Source organism: Miscanthus floridulus, chromosome 17 (genome assembly GCF_019320115.1).
Source record: "Miscanthus floridulus cultivar M001 chromosome 17, ASM1932011v1, whole genome shotgun sequence".
NCBI classification, from domain to species: Eukaryota; Viridiplantae; Streptophyta; class Magnoliopsida; order Poales; family Poaceae; genus Miscanthus; species Miscanthus floridulus.
The window spans coordinates 61,030,539-61,053,694 of NC_089596.1; the positions used below are offsets into that span (position 1 = coordinate 61,030,539).

General features: G+C 44.4%; 3 protein-coding genes across 3 annotated transcripts; all 3 read left to right on the forward strand.

The window, feature by feature from the left end:
- Positions 1-2,003: 2,003 nt before the first annotated feature.
- LOC136519061 (protease Do-like 10, mitochondrial) lies at positions 2,004-6,953 on the forward strand. Its single transcript, XM_066512731.1, has 8 exons — positions 2,004-2,480; positions 2,954-3,199; positions 3,783-3,978; positions 4,071-4,330; positions 4,651-4,778; positions 5,863-6,066; positions 6,200-6,250; positions 6,364-6,953. The coding sequence occupies exons 1-8, from the start codon at positions 2,051-2,053 to the stop codon at positions 6,607-6,609; spliced, it is 1,761 nt and encodes a 586-aa protein (XP_066368828.1). The 5' UTR covers positions 2,004-2,050; the 3' UTR covers positions 6,610-6,953.
- A 4,490-nt stretch (positions 6,954-11,443) lies between these two features.
- LOC136519063 (thioredoxin-like fold domain-containing protein MRL7L homolog, chloroplastic) lies at positions 11,444-13,271 on the forward strand. Its single transcript, XM_066512733.1, has 4 exons — positions 11,444-12,271; positions 12,562-12,643; positions 12,740-12,851; positions 12,951-13,271. Exons 1-4 carry the CDS (start codon positions 11,592-11,594, stop codon positions 13,070-13,072), a joined length of 996 nt encoding a protein of 331 aa, XP_066368830.1. The 5' UTR covers positions 11,444-11,591; the 3' UTR covers positions 13,073-13,271.
- A 946-nt stretch (positions 13,272-14,217) lies between these two features.
- Positions 14,218-22,281, forward strand: LOC136519062 (uncharacterized). The gene is given in 6 exon segments (XM_066512732.1): positions 14,218-14,781; positions 14,783-15,973; positions 17,341-17,557; positions 17,665-17,863; positions 17,988-18,796; positions 21,846-22,281. Coding segments are annotated over 5 exon segments (2,163 nt in total). The 5' UTR covers positions 14,218-14,343; the 3' UTR covers positions 18,106-18,796; positions 21,846-22,281.
- Positions 22,282-23,156: the final 875 nt, after the last annotated feature.

A 23,156-nucleotide genomic window follows, 5' to 3' on the forward strand; every position in this document is an offset into this window, starting at 1 on the left:
TCGGATTGCACGCTATTCTCTTCTAGACTATTCTGGAATTTCTGATTTCATCGTGGATTACATGCAGTGTAGTATAGGGTGTGCATATTATTTGGTTGAGTTCTGAATCTTATGTTCAGAGTTGTATTTTTGGACTGATAGTGTAACCAAAGCCTGAATGTCACCAATCACCAGTAGCATCAATGTCTTTGTCGAGTGCCAATAATCACTTGATACATAAGGCTTAGCTAACTCACAAGTGGTCAGGTGTTAATTTCGTGTGCACTTTTACAGAATAAATGTATCAACATATGTCCAATACAAGTGGGATTGCAGGAGAGCACACTGTTGTTCTTTTAAAAAAACACCTTGGTCAGGTGATAGTAAGCTTTTTCTAGGAGACATTTCCTGAGATAGTGCTCTGTGTTCATTAGTAGTAGTGTAGTTCAGTTCTGATTGATGTCCCTTTCCCCTCTGTCTTTCCCAATCTGGTGGTTCTTGCCACAACTGGTGCTCTTTTTATTGTTCTATGTTTTTTCTTAGGTGCAATCCTATCAATTTGTTTCCTTCACTTGTTAGCTGCAGCGACTGGTTGCTTCTTTTTTTAGTTGAACATTAGGTTAATGACTCTAGTTCAGTTGAGGTTGTCAAACTAGCTTGCTGCTCTTTGTTTGGCTCAAGGTTTCCTCTGTTTTTGTTTTTCAGATAGCGCACTATAGCTGCATTTTAGAGTGTCAGTAGTAACTGACCAGTGGAGAGTTCAGGTAAAACTCAGCTGCAGACTTCGTTTTTCAGTCAGTTCAGAGATTTCTTTGTAGTAGTTTGGTTTCCATCGGTTGCTAGCTGTCTTAGCTCTTAAGTGCTTCATGTGCAGCTTCTGAATATTCAGGCTTTTTAGAATAGTATTTATAGTTCAGTTCGGTGAGTGCTTTTTGATTTGTTTGGGTAGCCTGTTAGCAGTAACATTTTTATTAGATTAATTATGTTTACTCGTTTCTTTCGTTTGCTTCCGTGATGTTTTAAGCAAGTACTAATTGTTCATAAGGTCAGTATGTCACAAGTTGGCATATGTGACTTTTACAATTAGAAGAGAGACGCGTTGGGTAATTTTGGAACATAGGCTTCAATTATAAATACATAAGTAGTCCAATATCTCAACTGGTATAGAGCTGATGCTAATGTCAAATATAAGGGTCACACTATGAATATGTGGACATGCCTATGTTATTAGCTCGTCCATGCTTGCAGAATTAGTACTGCTACCTGTGATCTTGTTCGGTTCAAAGAGAAAAATAAAACAGATGTACTAGAACTGCTCAATAATGCGGCTTGGACAATTTGATGATGTCTTACGAACGAGAGGTCTAAATTTGGTAGTTGGTGATTCGATATCAAAACAGTTCATTAGCTCTAATATTATGCATTTCACTGTTTAGTAGGATTTACGGTGCAGCTTTTTCTGGAGATGAGTTGTATTTCTTAAGTATATGAATTAGCTTCAGTCTGGGTTTACATTGCACCATTTTATAAATATTGCATTGCATCGACTAATAGTGATTTTTCTCTATCCAATCGCAGGGCTGATTCTATATGCTCTAGCTTGCTGATGCTGGTTGTGAGGGATAGAATGTAGTGCCGTTATGCCGAAACAATTGTTAATTATATCTGGTTATGCAGCAAGATTAATGTAATATGTACTTTTATCGTAAACCTGTGGACTCTTGTATCTTTTCTTAGGTTGCTTAACACACTCATCTAAAGCCAATGGTGATGACCAGCTATGAGATGAACCTATAGACTCTTGTATTTTTGAAATCTTTATTTTTTCTGATTTTTTGAATATTTTTTGTCTGACCAGGATTTATATCCCGGTGGTTCCTAAACTGTGGCCGATAATTTTTCCCCAAGGGAATTCCATCTCCTTGGGGGCAGGGGTGGCAGCAGCGGAGAATTCGCCTTGGAGGCTCAAATCCACGTGCCTAGCCAAAGGAGCCCTAAAAGTCTAAAAAACCCACGAGCCATAAACTCCCAAACCCTCTTGTCGGCTCGGCTCTCCCTCCGCGAGGCCACCATGCTCGCCGCCGCTCGCACCCTCCGCCGCCTCTCCTCTTCCTCTTCATCCTCCGTCCGCGCCCTTCGCCGCGTCCTCCTGCACCATCCACCATCCCTGCCCTCGCTTCCGCCTCCTCTCCGGCCTCTCCGAACCCTTACGCGCGCCTTCCTCCCGCACCTCGCCGCCGCCCACGGGTTCTCCACTGCTTCCTTCTCTACCTCAGCCCCATCACGCCTAGGAGAATGCGTTGACGTGCGGGGAGCCCCGGCGATACCCGAGGAGGAGGAGGAGAGGGAGGAGACGGGGGCGTTAGTGCGGCATGACACGGATGCGTACGCGGCGGTGGAGCTGGCTCTGGACTCAGTGGTGAAGGTGTTCACGGTATCCAGCAGCCCCAATTACTTCTTGCCATGGCAGAACAAGGCGCAGCGGGAGAGCATGGGCTCCGGTATGACACTGATTTAGCCCTCGAGCTGTAGTACTGTATTGCTGTGTTTGGTTGGATTGGATCTCTGCCACTGCTGTAGGCGCCCGTATGCTTGTGGATCGCTTGTTTGTTAGTCTCCCTAAATTCGACCTAAACTGCACTTTCTTTATTACAAGTTTAGAGTTCATGATTTTAATTTGCTTGCTCCAACTTGGGAAACGAAGCATCTTGTGTGCAAATTTGTGCTGCAGCTCTCAATCGTGTGTGCGCCCCAGTGTCTGCTGTATAGAATTAGCACATGCTGTGCAGCACAAAAATTATTGGATCTTGTATTCCTCCAAGTTGGTGTGGTTAATATGACTCCGTTGTTCGGAAGATGTGAAAGACAATAATTTTTGTAGGTGAGTAGGTCCGATGACAACTAAGTAGATCCAAATGCAGTGAAATGGAAGTTGTTCTTTGGCTCACCTCTGAATTCCATGTCCCTGTTGCAGGGTTTGTAATTCCTGGAAGAAGGATCGTGACGAATGCGCATGTGGTAGCTGATCATACTTTTGTTCTTGTGAGGAAGCATGGTTCGCCTACTAAATACAAGGCAGAAGTCCAAGCTGTTGGTCATGAGTGTGACTTGGCTCTGTTGACAGTAGAGAGTGAGGAGTTTTGGGATGGGGTGAACAGTTTGGAGCTTGGAGACATCCCCTTTTTGCAAGAAGCCGTCGCAGTGGTTGGCTACCCTCAAGGTATGATTCTGATGTTGAGTAGATGACAATATGTTATTTGTTGCAGTATTTTGCATCTAGAAGTGGAACTTGTTATTTACATGATTCCATCCATGACTGTATCCAATTCAAGTAGCGCATGCAGCATACTGCATACACATGACCTTCTATTTTGCAAAGGTACAACTGAAACAGGTTAGTACTATTGTAAATGCACAAATGTGGTCTAATTGATTGCACCAACAAACAAATTAGTAACAATAATAGGAACACATGAATATAGGATGTTTTTGGAAAGGTGAAGCTCCAACGTCTTTATGATTTCACCACTTTTAAAATTCATTAAACTAATTGTTGTTTTATTAATTTGTTAACCAATCATTAACAAATCCTTGATAAGTATGAATCTTTCTGTAATTTACATCCACATTGCAAAATTATGTCCATGCTTGTATAGTGAATAGTGCAGCTCAGGGGTTTTCATTGTGCTGCCCTACTGCTAACATTAATTGTGTACATGAAACTTTCTCTGTACTTTGTAGAAAATAGAAATTATGTCAAAATGTGGAATGGTATTGGTATATGACTCTGAACTTTGGCTCAGGTGGAGATAATATTTCTGTCACCAAGGGGGTTGTATCTAGAGTTGAACCAACACAATATGCCCATGGTGCTACGCAGCTCATGGCTATACAAATAGACGCAGCTATAAATCCAGGTAATAGTGGAGGGCCTGCCATTATGGGTGATAAAGTAGCCGGAGTTGCTTTCCAGAATTTGTCAGGGGCGGAAAACATTGGGTGAGTCCTTAAATATTCCCTTTTGCATCAAATGAACCTGTTGCTTTTACTAGAATTCCTTTCTTATTCCTGTCTTCTTCTTCTTTTGGCAGTTATATCATACCGGTGCCCGTAATTAAGCGTTTCATTTCTGGAGTAGAAGAGAGCGGTAAATATTCTGGGTTTTGTACTCTTGGAGTATCTTGCCAGGCTACTGAAAATATTCAGTTAAGAGAGTGCTTTGGGATGCGGCCTGAAATGACTGGAGTTTTAGTTAGTAGAATAAACCCTCTATCTGATGCTTACAAGATTTTGAAGAAGGATGACATCCTTCTTGAGTTTGATGGTGTGCCTATCGCAAATGATGGCACAGGTGAGCTTATAAGTTTCTACATATGCACTACTTCAATATGCATTAAGAACAACTTTATGCCACATATTTTGTTTATTTCATTTACCTTTCACTTATCTCCAGTCAACAATATTTGACACGCCAACTATTGTTGACTGGGGGAGTATTTGTTATGGAATCTAGCACACAATTATTGTTTGAACACATGCACATCCATGCCCTTGGTGCATGTTTTTTCATACTGCTTTTGTGCAAATCAGTGAATCTGTCTATGAACTATTTTGAGACATGTGGATCTCAGAATCAACTACTGAAGTTTGTCCATTATTTAATACCTCCAGTTCCATTCCGGAATAGAGAGAGAATCACCTTTGATCATCTGGTGTCCATGAAGAAACCTGAAGAAACAGCTGTTCTCAAAGTATTACGAGATGGTAAAGAGCAAGAATTGAGAGTAACACTTAGACCTGTGAGTCCTTGCAACCTCATTACATTTGATTTCAATCTGTACCTTTGATAATATGGGTGCAATTTATGACTGCTTGTTGATTAGCAAATATACTAGCGATATTTTGTTGCTATTTCTAGTTTACCTTCACACCAATTTTTGCCATGCTACTGGTAATAGACTCAACCTGCCCAGCGGACAGCGCTCAATACGGCAATACTTACTATCAGTTCCATAACTCACCCACAAATAATTGTATGTTTGTACCTTACTGAATTCATTACATTAGTCAATGGGCCTATTTTGGACCCATGTTGGCCTATGTAAGTAGTTGAAAGGGTGCAGAGATGAAGTCATCTCTTATGTAGGTCGTAGTAGCACACAAAATTGGACCAAATTGTATTCTACACAGCTCTCACAGGCCTTCTCTTTGCACACATCATTTTTTTCCATAGCGGGTGAACCTGAATTCCATTACTTATAAAGTAACTAAATGACAAAGTTTCACCTGTTTATCACTGCTTCTTACCTAATACAATACCTGATTAAACTCAAGCACCCAGGGCTTGAGCTTAAACCAGTCACCTGTGAACCATATTACAGAGTTTAGACCTTTAACAACACAATGACAGAAAGAAGTTAGAGCCCACAGAACTAAATATGGATAGAACAAAGATGTCACTAGCGAAAAATGGCAACATCATTGGCGAGATCAAACAGCATTCGTGTTACAGTCGCAATCTTCAAGACTTCAACTGATCACACCATCTTGGATCACCGGGTCTCCTTGACTCCTTGCTGCTGGCCTTGTTGATGACACTACAGCACCAAAGTCTTGAGTACTTCTGCTCCTTGTTCAAGCTCATTACAGCTCTCTGGATTATGCAGCCCTGCCCAATATGAAATGAACAAACGGAGTGAACTGATTATCTCAGTAGGAGATTTCGTCCTTTTCTTTTCAGAACAAACATTATTCCTCCCTTTCCATAGAGCCCAGAAAACTGCAGCTAGTCCCACTATTTCTATCTTATGCTAGAACCATAGAGCTTATTGACATTTGAAATTGGAACTGATCTTTTACGGATTTGTGTTGTTTATTATGCAGCTGCAACCTTTAGTCCCAGTCCATCAATTTGATAAATTACCAAGCTACTACATATTTGCTGGTTTTGTTTTTATCCCACTTACCCAGCCTTATCTCCATGAATTTGGAGAAGACTGGTATAATGCCTCACCACGCCGATTATGTGAACGGGCACTAAGAGAGCTTCCAAAGAAGGCTGGTGAACAATTAGTTATCCTATCTCAGGTATTATTCCATTAATTTGCTACCCTCTTACATTTCTGTTTACCCTTTCATTATTCAATCTGAAACATTTTGCATATGCTGTTTCCATGAACTTGAGATAAATTTATCTTTGTACTGAATATTTGTGTTTCAGGTTCTAATGGATGATATCAATGTCGGTTATGAAAGGTTTGCTGAACTACAGGTATGTTACTTTACTATACTTATACGGTATATACCCTGGTACCCAGTTACCCACTACCCAAGCTATCTGGCATATGTCCTGAATAATCAAGCTGCCTAATATCACATGGTCAGGTAAAGAAGGTAAATGGTGTGGAAGTTGAAAACCTGAAGCACCTGTGCAGCCTCGTGGAAGGCTGCACCGAAGAAAACCTAAGGTTTGACTTGGACGATGAAAGAGTCATTGTTCTGAAGTACCAGAACGCAAGGCTTGCCACATCCCGGGTCCTCAAACGGCACAGGATACCGTCAGCCATATCGAGCGACCTTGTCGAAGATGAAGCAACTAATGGCGATGTTGAGACATCATGCACCAGCTAATGCGAGCCTCCTTTTACTTTTTAGACCTAGTTGGGGAGTTCCCTGCTGAAGCATGGTTCAAGGAGCGAGCTGCATTGTTGGCGAGGCAAGCGCATCCGTCTGGAGTACATGGCTTCACTTGCTCCCTGTTGGGCCGCTTCAGTTTTGACGTAAGGAGTGTCTTCAGAAAATAAGATTATGAGCTCCAGAGCTCCAGAGCTTTTCGGCCTGCATGTAACAGTAACATAATCATTCTTTACTAAACCATTCTTTTTTGCCATCGTTGGCATGGCGGTGGCGCCCCACATGGTCTGTATCATCAGGAAACATATACAGCATAGAAAAATAATATTTGAAAAGGAAAAGAGTTGCAGCTCAATGTTTGTTGGCCAGTGTTATTAAGTCTGTCCCCGGGGAGCGAGCACCTAGCGCGTTGGGCTCGCGAGCGAGTCCACCAGTAATGGGCCCGTGCTGTCTCGGAAGTAAACTGCGTCGTCCCGAACATCGCCCGCGCCGCCTCGAACGTCGCTTGCGCCGTCAGCAACTTTTCACGCGCATCCCATGTGCAACACTCGATCTAGTTTAAAAACATCCAGATGCAACAGTCGCAACATAAAAAAAGACAGATGAAACACTTGCGAAAACGTCTGAAAGTATTTAAAAACCATTGCAATTATATGCAATATTAAGATGAAACACTTGCAAACATACGTACAAAACACCTGAAAACATATGCTTGCAACATGCATGTATATGCAATATCCAGATGTCGGTGCAGAAGTAACCAACATGTAAATATTTGTAGTTTTGTCGTACGTTGTGATCGTGGCCTAGCACTCAATGACACAGGGTTTATACTAGTTCAGACAATGTGCCTAACGTCCAGTTTGAGTCGTTCAGTGACTTTATTCCTAAACCCAGGTGCTCGAAGTTTGTTATGGGGTTACAAACGAGAGGGGGTAAGATGGGGGTGCAAGAGGTCCGGCCGGACTCTGGGCCGAAGGGTTGAGAGAGACGGAAGCTCCTACTTGCGCTAAGTATTTGAGCGTGTGCTCTGTTGGTGGTTGTTCGAATTGATCGTCGTGTGTTCGAATCGTTTGAGAGTCGATCGTCAATGGATCCTCTTTATTGGGAGAGAGCGCATCCACTTTTATAGATGAAGGGAACGACCTTACAAGTGAGAGAGAGAGAGTGTGTATGTTTGCTACTAAGCCTGGTTGCCCACGCCGTCGGGTACAAAATGATTGTAGGCGTCCACAACACTGTAGTGTCAGACGCATGTGGGAGGTTTTACCGTATTCACCATGTATGACAAATGACGGCGCCCACAACACTGTTGATGCCTAGAGGCATGTGGGGGGTTTTACCTTGTTCGCATTTGAGGGCGCCCACAACACTGTAGGGCAAACGTCGGCGCCCACAATACTGCTTGGGTTCTGACATGGCTAGAAGGTGGTAGGGCACCCTTCTGACATGCCCTGTCGGTACTGTCCTGCAAGTGTACAGGGTACGGTCCTTGGTATTACGGTTTACTTGAGTGCCCTGCCTCATTTGCTCCGCCCGTTTCCTAGGTCCTCACCGGGCGGGCGTCCCCGGTTGGTTGGTCCCAGTCGGCTCCGACTGCGCCGGTCGGAGGAGAGCTGTAAGCAGAGGTTCAGTGCACTCCCGGTCGGAGAAGCGAGTCGGAGTCGGAGGTGAGCGTCGTCCCTTCTCGGCCAGGCCTTCCAGTCGGAGAGGCGGGCCGGAGTCGGAGGCGAGCGCTGGTCCTCTTTTGGCCAGGCCTTCCAGTCAGAGAGGCGGGCCGGAGTAGGAAACGAGCGTGGTTCCTCCTTGGCCAGGCCTTCCGGTCGGAGAGGCAGGCCGGAGTTGGAAAGCGAGCATCATCCTCTCTTTGGCCAGGCCTTTCGGTCGGAGAGGCGGGCCAGAGTCGGAAAGCGAGCGCGGTTCCTCCTTGGCCAGGCCTTCTGGTCAGAGACTGGATCACCTTTCTGGCCTGTCGTTAGGTTTTTAGGTCGGCCCAGGAGTCGCGCATCGTTCGCAATGTCTTTTGCTGGGAAGCAAGTCTATGAGGGACCCCGGGTTTATGAACCCGACACCAGATCTACTTTTGCAACATCTAGATAAAACACTTGCAACATACGTCTGGAACAGATGAAGCATTTAAAACATACACTTGAAATATACGTGTATAACCATTACAATATATGCAACATCACAATCTACTTTTACAACATGGATATACAACATTTGCAAAATACCTATGAAACATTAGAAATACTTAAAACATACCCTTGCAACATGCGCTAGTCAGGGACGTCAACAACCCAACGTACACCCAGATGCAGGCCTCCCCTTCTTGCCGACGTGTGAGGTTGATGGGGGCGCATACGTAGGCCTTCCCAGGCGAAGGCGCATGCCTCCCCTTCCGCGTTGGGCGAGGTGGATAGAGGCGCGCCACGGGATGACGCGGACCGCGGAGCAGCCAGGGATGGGGGCACGGAGGAGCTAGGGATGAGGCGCACGAGCAGCCAGGGTTGGGCGCACGTGCGGCGTCGCCGCGCTGGAGAATGACATGACAGGCAGGGGCGCTGCCTGCGGTGAGTAGGCCTGTGCAGCTGTGCTGGAGAAGACGAGTGATGATGTCAGTTTTTTGTGGAGATACGAAGACGGAGTGCAGGTGCACTCTGAAGGAGCAAGCAGAGTGCGGGTGCGGGATGTCCGGAGGGACATATGCCCGCATCCTATCATTACCGAATCGCGATTAGTCATTATTCTGGCCTCGACTAGGAGTTATGGCCTGATTAGACCGATTACTTTTCTGGTCGTCCGATGACTAGTCACGATTAGTTAGACGATTAGAAGGTGGACTATTAGAGTGAGAAACATAATGCAATTGAGTTAGACGACTAGAAGATGGACAATGATTAGAGTGAGAAACATATTTACTCTGTGTCTACATAAATAAATTCCTAAAGTTATCTTAAGTCAAACTTTTTAACTTTGACTGCATTTATAGAAAAAAAGCTCATCAAGAATTATGACATCAAATTAGTATAATTAGATATACTATAGAATATATTTTTTATAATATGTTTATTTTATATGATAAATGATGTTACTCTTTTCTGTAAAGTTAGTCGAACGTAACATAGTTTGACTTGCAAGGATTCTAAGAATTGATTTGTTTGGGGACAGAGGGAGTAATGCAATTGCTTAACGGGTGGACAACTAGAGTGAGAAACATAATCAAATTGCTTAACAGCCGAGACATTTAGGGGCTTAACAAGTTTTTCAACCTAATTTGTAACCGTAGAATGCCATCACCACCTGTGTGAACCCTCACCTCACCCTCATGTGTCTGTCTTGCATCTCACTCCCTATAGCCACTCTTCTAGCCGCGCCTGAGGGCAAGTACATTGCTGCATGTTAGCGGCCTTGTACCCTATCCCATGCAGTGCCACGTATGATTTTTACTAATGTGGAGGAAAGGTAGAGGGGAGAGAGAAAGGTCGTTATTTCACGAAACGTCCGCATCATGAGTTAAATTTTAGAACTGTTGGTACAACTATTACAATATAACATTGTATGAGTTGTTGTTATGCAACTCACAACTTTAATTTTATTATATTCATAAATTAAGGAATTGCGGTTTACTATGAGACAACTTAAAAGACAACCATTATACATGTTATCTATTAAGTCGTCTTAAAATTACATGGCACTACATGAGATCGCCTATACGACAGCACCAGTGTACTTGCCTAAGTAGGTGGGATCCTGGCGTTTGGGTAGGAGAAGCAACTTTGCTGCCCGACGGCGCATCCTTCCCTTCCCTTTGTGCCGTTGGCTCCTTCCCTCCCACTTATTGTGGCCAAGACAACCCCCCTCCCACTTCTTGTGCCTAGGGTGACTGGAGAAGACCGTAGGGAGAGCACGTGCAGAAGGATCAATGAGGAAAGTCACTGAACTTGTCAATGCAGGACGCTGACTGTCTCCTCCCTTCCCACCGAATTATTATCGGGCACGCGTGCGCCGCTAACCGAAGCGGTGCGCATGATAACGCCGTAGTCTAAACTGAGGAAGGAGGGGGCAGGGGGCGGTGCGCCCAGCGGTGAGGTTGCCGCAGCGGGGGCGGTTGACGAGGCGTGGTGGCGGCGACGAAGGTTGGGTTTTAGGTTTTCCAGGGCATTCATGGCCGACAGGCTTAGAAAGGACCTGGGGGCAGTGGTCGGACCGACGGTGGTGTCTGGTTGTGCGCGGCGAGCGAGGCAGTAGCGCGCCGCTGAGCGGCTAGGAGATATCTGGTTGGGCGGAGTCGGCGGCAGAGGCGAGGAGTCGCCAACGAGGTGTTCAATTGGGATTAGCGAAGGGCGGGAAATGTCAGGGAGGGGGGGGGGTTGGGGGTTGCAGTGAGGTTGCCAGCTGCCGGGGCGACGAGAAAGTTGGGTTCAGAGAGAGGAAAAAGAGGATGACTCAGAAGAAGAAAGGGAAGAAAAACCGTGTGCTACTAACCTTTCGGACGCGCGCTGATGAAAGCCTTGCCCTTCGCATCCTAGTTGCTGTTGCCCACGAAGATAAGCTCCTCCTCCCATGGTACTCGCTCCATTTTCTTGAGATCTCGTTCCTGAATCTTCAATGGTGTAGTATTCCTCTTTGCTCTGCCTACGTGTACGTGTATGTGTATGTGTATGTGTATGTGTATGTGTATGTGTATGTGTACTGCCGCTGCAGAAGATGGAATAAGACGTTGACATGTACTAGGATCCATCCATCAGGATATTTTTTCATCTCCCTTTCCTTATCCTCTGTCCCTACCCACACGCGCGCCGCCCACGATTCCCCGCTCCGCCAAGCTCCCGCGCCCGCGGCCGGCGCCCTCACGCCCCCGCGGCTGGGACTGGCGCCCGCGCCCGTGGCCGTGGTCGGCGCCTCCAATCTCACGGCTTGGCTCGGGACCAAGAGGTGAGGGATACGCCCTGCGCGAGTGCGCGCTCGGCAGCACGATGCCGCTGCACTGTTCCCTGCCCGCGACCTGTTCGACGTTGTGCCTGCGAGCAGCGGCGCGGCCCGACGCCCGCTGTCCGAGCTCCCACGCGCGCCTCGTCGGCCTAGCTTTTTCTCGCCCGCGCCACCGGATGCTCGTGCACACCGGCTGCGCGCGGGCGGGGACGAGCGACTCTAAGGCCGTGCAGCTGGTGCTGGGCGGCCGTGCGCGCGGCGACGATGGCGACACTGACTCCGAGTCCAGCGACGACGAGGACGCCCAGGATCGCATGACCGACGAGGAGCGGAGGACGCTGCGCCGGAAGATACGGGAGATGATGGACCGCGTCCCGGAGACGGCGGAGCTGACGGACCCGGAGGAGCGGAGGGCCAAGATGCGGGAGCTGCTGACCAAGTACGAGCTGGTGATAGAGGAGGAGGACCCGGACTGGCCCGAGGACGCCGAGGATGGGATGGGCTTCAGCCTCGGCCAGTTCTTCGACAAGATCACCATCAAGGCCGAGAAGAAGGATGACGCCGAGGAGGATGATGACTCGGGGTATCAGAGCGACAAGGAGATTGTTTGGGAGGATGACAATTACATCAAGCAGGTAAGGGATGTCAGGACACAGGATTGGGATGCGTCTGTGTTCACCGATTTCGGGCCGATGATTGTGCTTGTGCATAACAGATATAAGAGGTATGATTCATTCATTGCTCTTGTTCATTGCTTCTTGATTTTCTAAGTAATTTATCTCAATGGCTAGAAGGTCTGATGCGTCTGTTCTGATTAGAGGGTCATATTGGTGTATGAGTGCTTGCACATTGCAGCTGAATAGATCTGATATATGCTGAACCTGTATGTTTCTGTCTAAATTGCAAGGGACCTACTGCATTGTCTTGTTTCAATTATCAATGAATAGGTCATGAATTTATTGAGGACCCATTTATCCAAGTTAGTTTGACAAAGCATGATGTCCATTCTTGCAGACCGCAGGAGAATGAGATGGCGAGGGCTGAGCTTACTAAGGCAATTGAGATGTTTTGGGAACACAATCTGCCATCACCAAGGGTATAGAGTTTGTTGCAACATCCTTTCAGTAATTCCCGTGGTAACTAGCGCTTCGAGGAGCATTTCAAGTTCTGACTATGCATATATCTTCTGCAGTGTGTGGCTGTAGATGCCTGTGCCGAGCCTGACCTCGTGGACGCTCTGAAAGTTTCTGGTTTCCCTGAGATTCTCTTCACCAACGCGGGGAGGATAATATACCGTGAGAAAGGTTGGTTGTATGAGTCATCACAGAGAAACACTCCACTAGTTTGACTTGCATTCGATCAACTGTCTCGTGAAGTTGTCTGACCTTAATCTCTGGTGCTAGTTGTCCGGTCAGCAGAGGCATGGTCGAGGATGATGGCGTTTTTCTACTATAAAGCAGCAAGGCCACCGTTCTTGTGTGAAGCAGATGGGAAGGGTCAAGAAAAGGTCCCTTTGATGTCATGAGCACGACTTGGAGGCTTAGCTTTGTAGTAGAACTAATTTAGTGCTTCGAAGTTCGTATCAAATTTTTAGAAATATCAATGCACTTTGTTAGAACTTTACATGTCATTAGGAAGTTTATGCTGTTAGGACTTAGGACTAAGAGTTGAAACTTATAACTGTTACGAGAAAACCACATTAATCAGCCTCGTTTTTACAGCTTCTGATGCAGTGTAGCGATGTCTGGAAATTCTGCCACAAAGATGGAACATTAGTTGAAGATGGAACATTAGTACATAGATATAAAAATCACATGGATGGAGATATGTATGACGTATCCAAATTATATATTCATTTTCTGAATATGATATGATATGGTACGAGTATGGTGAGGATCTACGTGCCTCTCAGTGGAGTGCAAATGGACTTGTCCACGAGTCCGAAATGTGCCATTTTAAGTGGGTGGGTTGCCGACTTGCATCCCTACTCAATTCATATATATATTTTTTTACTTCTATATAAATATCAGTAGGGGCATTTTTGTCATGAAAGCATGTCCTAGTCCTAGAAAGCTTGATATGCACATACCGCCTTAGCTCCCGCAATACATCCCGACCCCCTGTGGGTGAGCAAACACGGTGCAACGTCGCGCGGCCGCAGGAGTGTGGTGGGCACATACTATGCAACGTGGGAGAGGGGGTGGATCGGGTCAGGGATGGTACACTAATATAAGTTTAAGAAGCTAGTTGAGTATTTTGCAAGTACCGATATTAGGATGAGAACTTAGCACAAGATTAGGGAGCTGAAGCACAAGTTTAGGGAGCCATGTGTGCAATTTGCAAGTACTCGGATTGGGACAAGAACTTGGGACAAGTTAAAAATCCGAATGTATAATTGAAAAAATTCGAGACCTAAATGAGAACTCGGATCAAGGACCGTTAGTAAACTTTACTCTTTCCTAATCTATTGAATTCCCGCGTGTACAAAGCTGTCTCCTGCATGATTAAAGGGTGGATCCAACTAAAATCTAAGATTGTAATACTGGATGGCCTAGGTTCATGCTGATGGCTCGTGTAGAGTCGGCAATAAAATTTCTTTTGTCTAAATCTAAAAAAAAAAGAAAAATCTCAACCTTTTCACCTTAAGATAAAGAAAAACTTTCAAGCAGGCCCAAGGCCCAATCAGTCAGGAGGCACAGAGCCTCTCAGGTTCTCCCTCCCAATCCCCAATTCCGTTATCCCTGTCTCGTCGTCGTCCTCCTCCCCATTACCCAAACCCTAACCCTAATACCGGTCATGGCGCTCACTACACGGGGCGGAGCCGCCGGCGGGGATCCGGCGAAGGCGCCGTCCGCCTCCGACCCCAGTCTTGGCTTCCTTACCAAGCGGGACACGGAGGTCAAGCTGCCCCGCGCCACGCGGGTCAAGAACAAGACCCCCGCGCCGATCCAGATTACGGCCGAGCAGATCCTCCGGGAGGCCAGGGAGCGGCAGGAGCCTGAGATCCGCCCGCCCAAGCAGAAGATCACAGACTCCCACGAGCTCTCCGATTACCGCCTCCGTAAGCGGAAGGAGTTCGAGGACGTCATCCGCCGCGTGCGGTGGAGCGTCTCGGCGTGGGTCAAGTACGCGCGGTGGGAGGAGCAGCAGCGAGACTTCGCGCGCGCGAGGTCCGTCTACGAGCGCGCGCTCGACGTCGCCCACCGCGACCACACGCTCTGGCTCAAGTATGCCTGAATTCGAGATGCGGAACCGGTTTGTCAACCACGCCCGGAATGTCTGGGACCGTGCGGTGTCGCTCCTGCCCCGGGTGGATCAGCTCTGGTACAAGTACATCCACATGGAGGAGCTGCTTGGTGCAGTTGCCAATGCACGCCAGGTGTTTGAGCGCTGGATGTCTTGGCGACCCGACACAGCTGGCTGGAATTCTTACATCAAGTTTGAGCTGCGGTATGGGGAGGTCGAGCGTGCCAGGGCTATCTATGAGCGGTTTGTGGCTGAGCACCCACGGCCAGATACCTTCATCCGCTATGCTAAGTTTGAAATGAAGCGTGGCGAAGTAGAGCGGGCACGGCGGGTGTATGAGCGTGCAGCAGACCTGCTCGCGGATGATGAGGATGCAGAGGTGTTATTTGTGGCATTTGCAGAGTTTGAGGAGAGATGCCGTGAGGTTGAGCGTGCACGTGCAATATACAAGTATGCTCTGGACAGGGTGCCCAAGGGTCGTGCTGAGGAACTGTATAGGAAGTTTCTGGCATTTGAGAAGCAATTTGGTGACCGTGAGGGAATTGAGGATGCCATTGTGGGCAAGAGAAGATTTCAGTACGAGGATGAGGTTAGGAAGAACCCACTAAACTATGACTCATGGTTTGATTATATCAGGCTAGAGGAGAGTGTTGGGAATAAGGACAGGATCAGGGAGGTGTACGAGAGGGCCATCGCCAATGTGCCCCCTGCAGAGGAGAAGCGATATTGGCAGAGGTACATATACCTCTGGATTAACTATGCACTTTATGAGGAGCTAGACGCACAAGATATAGAACGGACCAGGGAGGTTTACAAGGAATGCCTGAGGTTGATTCCTCACAAGAAATTCACGTTCGCAAAGATGTGGCTCATGGCAGCCCAGTTTGAGATAAGGCAGATGAATCTAACGGCTGCAAGAAAAATTCTTGGGAATGCAATTGGAATGGCCCCAAAGGGCAAGATATTCAAGAAATATATTGAAATTGATCTTTATCTGGGCAACTTTGACCGCTGTAGGACTCTTTATGAGAAATATATTGAATGGTCCCCAGCAAACTGTTATGCCTGGAGGAAGTATGCCGAATTGGAGAAGAACCTTAGTGAGACTGATCGTGCTCGATCAATATATGAACTTGCTATTGCGCAGCCAGCCCTTGATACACCAGAGGTTCTTTGGAAGGTATGTTGTCTTGCAGAGCTGTGTTTGTATCCTTAGCTTATGCACATACATTATATGGTTTGTATTGTGGTGTATAATAGGTGCATTTGTTTTATTATTATTCCTAAACCAAATGACGGAGTATGAATGGTGTTGTAAATAGCTATTACTTCCTCCGTCCCGAATTATAAGACGTTTTGGCATTTCTAGATTCATAGTTTTTACTTTGTATCTAGACATAACATATATCTAAATACGTAGCAAAAGCTATTAAAAAAAGGGCAGACCCTAGTGCCTATGAATCTAAAAACGCCAAAACGTCTTATAATTTGGAACAGAGGGAGTACGTTGCTCTAGTTACTAAAATCACCAGAGCTCATTTCTAGTGAACAATCCATTGCTCTTTAGGGGTCTTTAAGAGGCACCATCGTTCGGATAAGAATAAGTTACTGTACAAATGTCTGATTTGCTAATTTGTTTGCAATGGTACCTATTCTATCTCACTGTTCGCCTACACGGCCGTTTAGCCCGTTTACACGCCGTGTAAACGCTACACAGTGGCTTGCCCTGTCCGTTTAATCAGCTGTTTATTCCGTTTAATCACTGTTTAGTCTGTTTAAATGGCTGTTTAGCCCTAATAAATAGCTAAACGATAGGTGACCATTTAGTCTGTTTAAACGCTAACACTCTGAAAGTTTGTGAAACTCAGGCTGCAGAAACATTTATTTGTTGTGTGCTTGTATTTTTTAAGTGTCATTTTAGCCCCTGTTCTCTGTATGCCTTTCCCATGGAGGTGAATAGTCACAAATGTCATTGGACTGTTTGATCGTTGCTCAATGTAGTTTCGGATTTGTAGCCTAAATTCAACACATCTCTTGGTAGTATTCTAATTGAACAGGAAAGCATTGAATCTGACCATGAATTGTTCAGACATGAAAAACTTTGTAAGATATCAATGCCATGATGATTAACTGCACAATATGCTTATTAGAGACTTTGTCCTTTCTTGGATTTTAGAGATCTGTACATTGGGCTGTAACATCCTAAAATTAATTTGTGTCTGAAGCTAAAATGCTATACATTTTTACTTTTCCTGAACCAGAATCCTTTTTTTTCTTGGCACAACTTTTCATCAATGCTTCTACATTGAAATCTGTGTTATCAGAGCTAGTTTATGAAAGAACTTTTGCCCTGCTATATCAGTCTTGGAATTCCTTAGTTTATGTGATCATGAGTTGTTTTGCTTTAATTGCATTTTGCAATCTTACACATGCTTGCCTAGAGGATGCTGTAGTTGATTTGTCTTTTGTGTAAGTACTTCTAAATTTGTTTAAGATTTTTTTATATATGGATGCTTACCAACTCATGTCCTGCTCTTTAACGCACAGGAGTACTTGCAGTTTGAAATTGATGAAAATGAATTTGAGAGGACAAGGCAACTATATGAAACACTGCTTGATAGGACAAAGCATTTGAAGGTATGGATCAGTTATGCTGAGTTTGAGGCCTCTGCTGGCTTGGGCGGTGAAGACAGTGAAAGCGAGGAGAAAAAGAATGAAGTTGGTTATCAGGAACAGCAAATGGAGCGGGTCCAAAAATGTAGAGGTAAATGATGAGTTAGAGATCAATCTTACATTGTCCAACCATATATGTTTTTGCATGTATTGGCTCGTTGTGGACTAGAAATAACATCTTTGTGTTTTGATGATCAGCTATCTTTGAAAGGGCATTCGACTACTTCAGAACCAGTGCCCCAGAGTTGAAGGAGGAAAGAGCTATGCTTCTTGAAGAGTGGCTTAATAAGGAGGTGAGCTTTGGTGATCTTGGGGATGTCAGCTTAGTGCAAAAGAAGGCGCCCAGAAAAGTCAAGCGGAAGAGACCAATCCCTACAGAAGATGGCTCCACTATAGCGTATGCTCTTTACTCAGTTTTCCCATTTTAACACCTCTCAAAAAATTTGCAATATATCTTTTACCTTTCTTTTCCTGGAGCAATGGAATATATGTACTGACATGAAATTTGCTTAATCCTTCAGGTATGAGGAGTATATAGATTACATTTTCCCTGATGAAGTTGCCCTAGCACCAAACCTGAAGATCCTTGAAGCTGCTTACAAATGGAAGAAGCAGAAAACTGGTGATGATGATGAGTGATCCTGGCATCTCAGTATGGCATTGTCATGAATGTTCTGCCACAGCCAAAATCAGATGTCTTGCAACGTTGTGGCTAGAGCTATCGGAATGGGAATAATGAATTTCTACATGTCAGAGGATGCTGTTGCCATTGAAAAGAATCGTGAGAATTACTTTTAATCTGAAACAGCATGGTAATTCCTTCCTTGCATGTGCTTTCGCTATTGCTTTCGTTAAAATACCCATCTCCTTCTCAGTTAGTGGCAATGTTTGTATATTTTGTAAACTCACAAGTAGTGGATCTCATGTTGTAAACCAAGACAATATGGATACTCATCTTCTCGATCGAGAATACGCGATAGGCTGCGGATCGCAGTTTTGCTGATGCAGAACATTAAGGCCTTGTTTGTTTGGTCGGGAATGGCCAGGTTCAGGGCCCAACCCCCGTGGGTCAGCCTAGCGTGGAAACATTCCTGGCCTATAGAGAAAGATGCTGTTTGTTTAAGTCAATCGGGTTCTGCCCCGGCCTATCCTGGCTATTCCCCTTCACCCTGGCCTAGGAACTGACCCTCGAGTCGTACCGCTTGGAAGGAATCCCCGAGTGATAGGTGAAGCAATGGTGCGGGGTGTTTGGCGGCGCTGCAGCAGATCCACGACTGGCGACTCGGTGCTCTGCTCTCTGTGTCTATCTTCTCCAGCCGCCTTGTCGCTGGTAATGCACTGCCCTCCTTTTCCTTCCCCTGCTCAGTCCTAGCTAGGGTTCTTGGGTGCGAGAACCCGGCGCCATGCCAGAGATTATGTTGCTAGTTCATATTTTTTTTACCGAAGTCAGCAGGGGAAACCCCAACCTATTTTTTTGTATTTTTATTATTCCAGACCTGTTTAAATTCGCTCCCACGGGGAGTCGAACCCAGGCCTGCTGGATGCTACCTAGGTGCTCTAACCACTAGGCTAGAGACCCTTTGGCATGCTGCTAGTTCATTGCATCCCTCTCTATGTCAAGTCAGAACAGTGGTGTCTTGGTGTTGTTCATCGCATCCCTCTCTATGTCAAGTCAAAACAGCGAGTGGGGGGAATTATTGAGAGTAAAAAAAATGGGTGGTGGATCCTGTCCCTACTTGGCTGGGAGATAATTTTAATTGCTTGATGATGATGCAGTTGGCTGGGATGGACTTGTTTATTAACATTCACGCATTGCCGTGTACTTGTTATACTAATAATCTCTTTTATATGCATGATTGTTGGTGAAAAATGTAGATTCTTTTTTAGAACGAATAAAAATATATTTTCTTTAAGGTAAAGTAGTACATTTATTCTTGGACTTCTCTACATGTAGCTTAAGTGGGGTTTGTTTATTGCAATGACAGTGGGCTTAAATAAATCCCATGATAAGTCCCATTGGTGTGACCACAATCACAAGAAAAGAAAATGGAGTAGCAGAGTTTGTGACACACAGAATGAACCATACATAGTCTCTCTTGAACTCTTCTTTCCTGCAATTTAATACAGCTCCATCGGATAATGCTGCTGTATGCTTGTTTGCTGATGCAGTGGCACAAGCATTTTGTTTTGTCAATGGGCAACTGGAATCAATAAATAACTGGAGCTGAGCTTTGGTCAGTTCTTACAGCGTCTTGAGATGTTGGCCCTTGTATTTTCTAACATCCTTTCCTACCCTAGCGTTCTTGCCAAACCCTAGGGTTCGTGCCATTATTATGCTGCTAGTTCTGTCAGTTTGATGTTGTATTTTCCTCTCCGGTTCTCTTTCCAACTGCAGCAGTCTGCAGATAAGGTTAGACTTGTCATGCCGGAAAAATGTATTCCAAGGAATATAGAAGCCAGCATATTCGGAGATAGCTACCAATAATCCATAGCAAAAGCTAGCCTCCACCTAACTGTAATTACGGATCATGCATACTGATTTTGGTTTAGGATTCATAGCCAGGATGGATGCGTACATACCATTTTGGTTTAGGGATTTCTTGTGGTTCACGGCCGCAGCGGCGTGTGGTGAACGGGGGAAGGTGAGGGTGCTTCAGTAATCAAATGCAGAGACTCCCCTGCTATTTGTAATGCTACTGTACCGGTTGACTGGCACTAGCGAGTAGTGACTAGTCTATTCTGTTTGCTGTCTGGATCTTTACTGTAGAGGTCTGGTGCTTGCTGCAATTAAGTGAAACTTTCACATTGTCTTTGTTTTTTTACCTGCATTTTCTGTCAGTCAACAGTCATTTGGTACAGACCTCTGTAATAATTTATGTCGGTTTTCGTTTACTTAATTAGCACCAAAAATTTACCGGAACAATTTTGATCCTATTTTTCCTCAAATAAATACTTCCGTTTCATACCGTCATATGATTTATAGCTGAACATACTTCAGCCTCCTAACTGCATAATTGGTCGCGTGCCAGCGTCCTGATTACAGTTAGTTTTGATCGACAGCCAGGTCACAGCACTAGCCCCGTGATTACAGTTGGTTTTGTTGAAGTTATATTGCTAGCAGCTTTTGCTATTATTTAATGGGAATCAATACTAACAGTTAGCCTTGTGATTACACTTGTAGGATATTCTAAATAAAGGGGCAGACCCAATGCCGGAGGCTCCCACATGAGTGGGGTCTGGGGAAGGGAAAAACCGAGGCAAGCCTTTCCCCCTGCAAAATCTGCGGAGAGGCTGCTTCGAACCCGTGACCTGGTGACTCAATGAGACAGCTCTCACCACTGCACCAGGCCTGCCCTTCTTGTAGGATATTCTAAATCATGATCATTTATATGAGGATAATTCTAAGTGGTGCAAATTACTTATGCCTTGTTTTCACTATTAGACTTATGTAATGTTGATGTTCATATATTTTTCATAAGTATGCTGCAGTGATTACATTTGTGAATGTTGCTTGACAAAGCATGCCTAAATTAGTTGAATATATGCCGCAGTGATTACATTTGCTATTTTTTTGTCACTCTGGACTGGTGGGCAAAAATTTTGTGTGGTTTCCTATATGTGCAATGTTGCAACTTTTGGAATCTTGGCTACATATGCAGTTAGTTCATGCATGCATAAGTAGTTGATGGTTTTGCCATATAAAGGCATCCATTATTTACATCCTGGTCTTCAGATATTAAGGGTCATTTCTGATACTTGACTGAAACTCTAGAAGCACGAAGCATGTTGCGCATGCTCATGGGAACTAAATGCAGAAAGTGGTGGCTAAGACCAAAATTCAATGGTTCTTTACGCCTGCTCATGTTTCTTTTGTTCTATTGGGGCCTACCACAACAGAAAGGAGGAATGCTGCTTGCAATAATGTTTCTTAGTTCCAATTCTCTTTTTTAAAAAATGAAGTTCCAATTCTTTTTCAATAGGAGGTGGGAGTAATGTTCGTCAGTTTGATCATAATGTCCTCGTCACAATCTCTGTATACGCTACCTGTGTTTAGTCTCTTAAAATTGATTATGGCAATGGTTCAATAGGAAGTGGAAGTAAAGTTCTTTCTGACCTGCATTTTCAGTAAAGGACACTTAGTATTGGCCTTCTCTCTCCTTTGTTCTGGTAGAGACGTGAAACGTTAGATGTTTTGCTCTTGATTCAGTCAGAGTAGCATATACTAAATTGTAAGTTTGGCTCTACTGTCGGACACTTGACTCAATATGCAGAATAGTTTTGAAGCAACACATTGAATGTTAACCTCGCTGAAATATAAATAACAATAGCTTATAGTTGCTAGCAGCTACTTACGATGACATTTTCTCTTTTTATGGCAGTTATATATCTTTTGAGGGAGAGGAGCTTGATACGAAGAAGCTCTAGTCTCCAAAGGAAGAAGGGCAAGGGTGTTGCGTCTTAGAGCATTCTCTTTTGCCCGAAGAGTGGCCTATCACTTCGTGTTAGCAGACCTGATGAGCGCATATTTCTAGAAAGAAGTGAACAATTCTAGCTTCCAAAAACTGAGAATTTTCTCCTGACATGGCTGTACTTCTGTATAGAAACGTAAAAGCATCAAAAGCCCAGGGCAAGCTAACAGTAAGGCTAGGGCTGAGCAGCAATCCCTGTATTATTTCCCTCTCAACCGAACACAACAAAAGAAGAGAGGTTTAGGAGAAGCAAGAGATTTAATCCCCAGGGGCCTATATTATTTCCCTCTGAACCGAACACAACAAAAGAAGAGAGGATTTAGGAGAAGGGAAAAGTTCCATGTTACCTCTCTTAACTTTTGCGAAAGTCTGTTTTTTTCTCCTCTAAACTCTAAAACAGGGCAAAACATCTCCCTCAACTTTTAAAATCGTTCATCTTACCTCCCTGACTTCTGTTATAAGCGGTTTTGAAGGCGATTTTGTCTTTTTCTATTTATTTATTTTGGCTGAATCTTTGAAAAAATCATAGTAAATTATAGAAAAATTATAAAATAGAAAATCTAATTTTGTTGGACTCCACATGAGGAGATCTACACAGGTAAACATATAATATGATATGCTTTAGTATAAAAGTTTTTGCTGTGGCTTTAGATATATGCTTTTCTGTAATTAAATGGAATAATTCATAGCTGTAGTTTATTTAGTTCAATTATGGTGAAATTTTTATAGTGGACTAATTATTGTATGCTTAAAGTATAGTAAAAATTTTATACTCATTGGATCATGTATAACTTAGTTATTGATTTTATTTAGGTTTATGCTTGTTAAATATAAATAAATCTATAACTAAGCTATACATAATCGAATGAGTATGAAATTTTTACTACGGTTCAATCGTAAAATAATTAGCCCACCTATAAAATTTTTATCACAATTGGACTATAGAAACTGCAGCTATGAATTATTCTAATTAATTACATAAAAGCATAGATCTAAAGCCATAGCAAAAACTTTGGACTCATGTAGGGTCCAACAAAATTGGAATTTTACTATTTAATGATTTTTCTGTGATTTACTATGATTTTTCGTAGATTCAGTCGAAATAAATAAAAAAGGAAAAGACAAAACCGTCTTCAAAACTGCTTATAACAGAGTCAGGGATGTAAGATGAACGGTTTTAAAAGTTGAGGAGGTGTTTTGCCCGGTTTTGGAGTTCAGGGA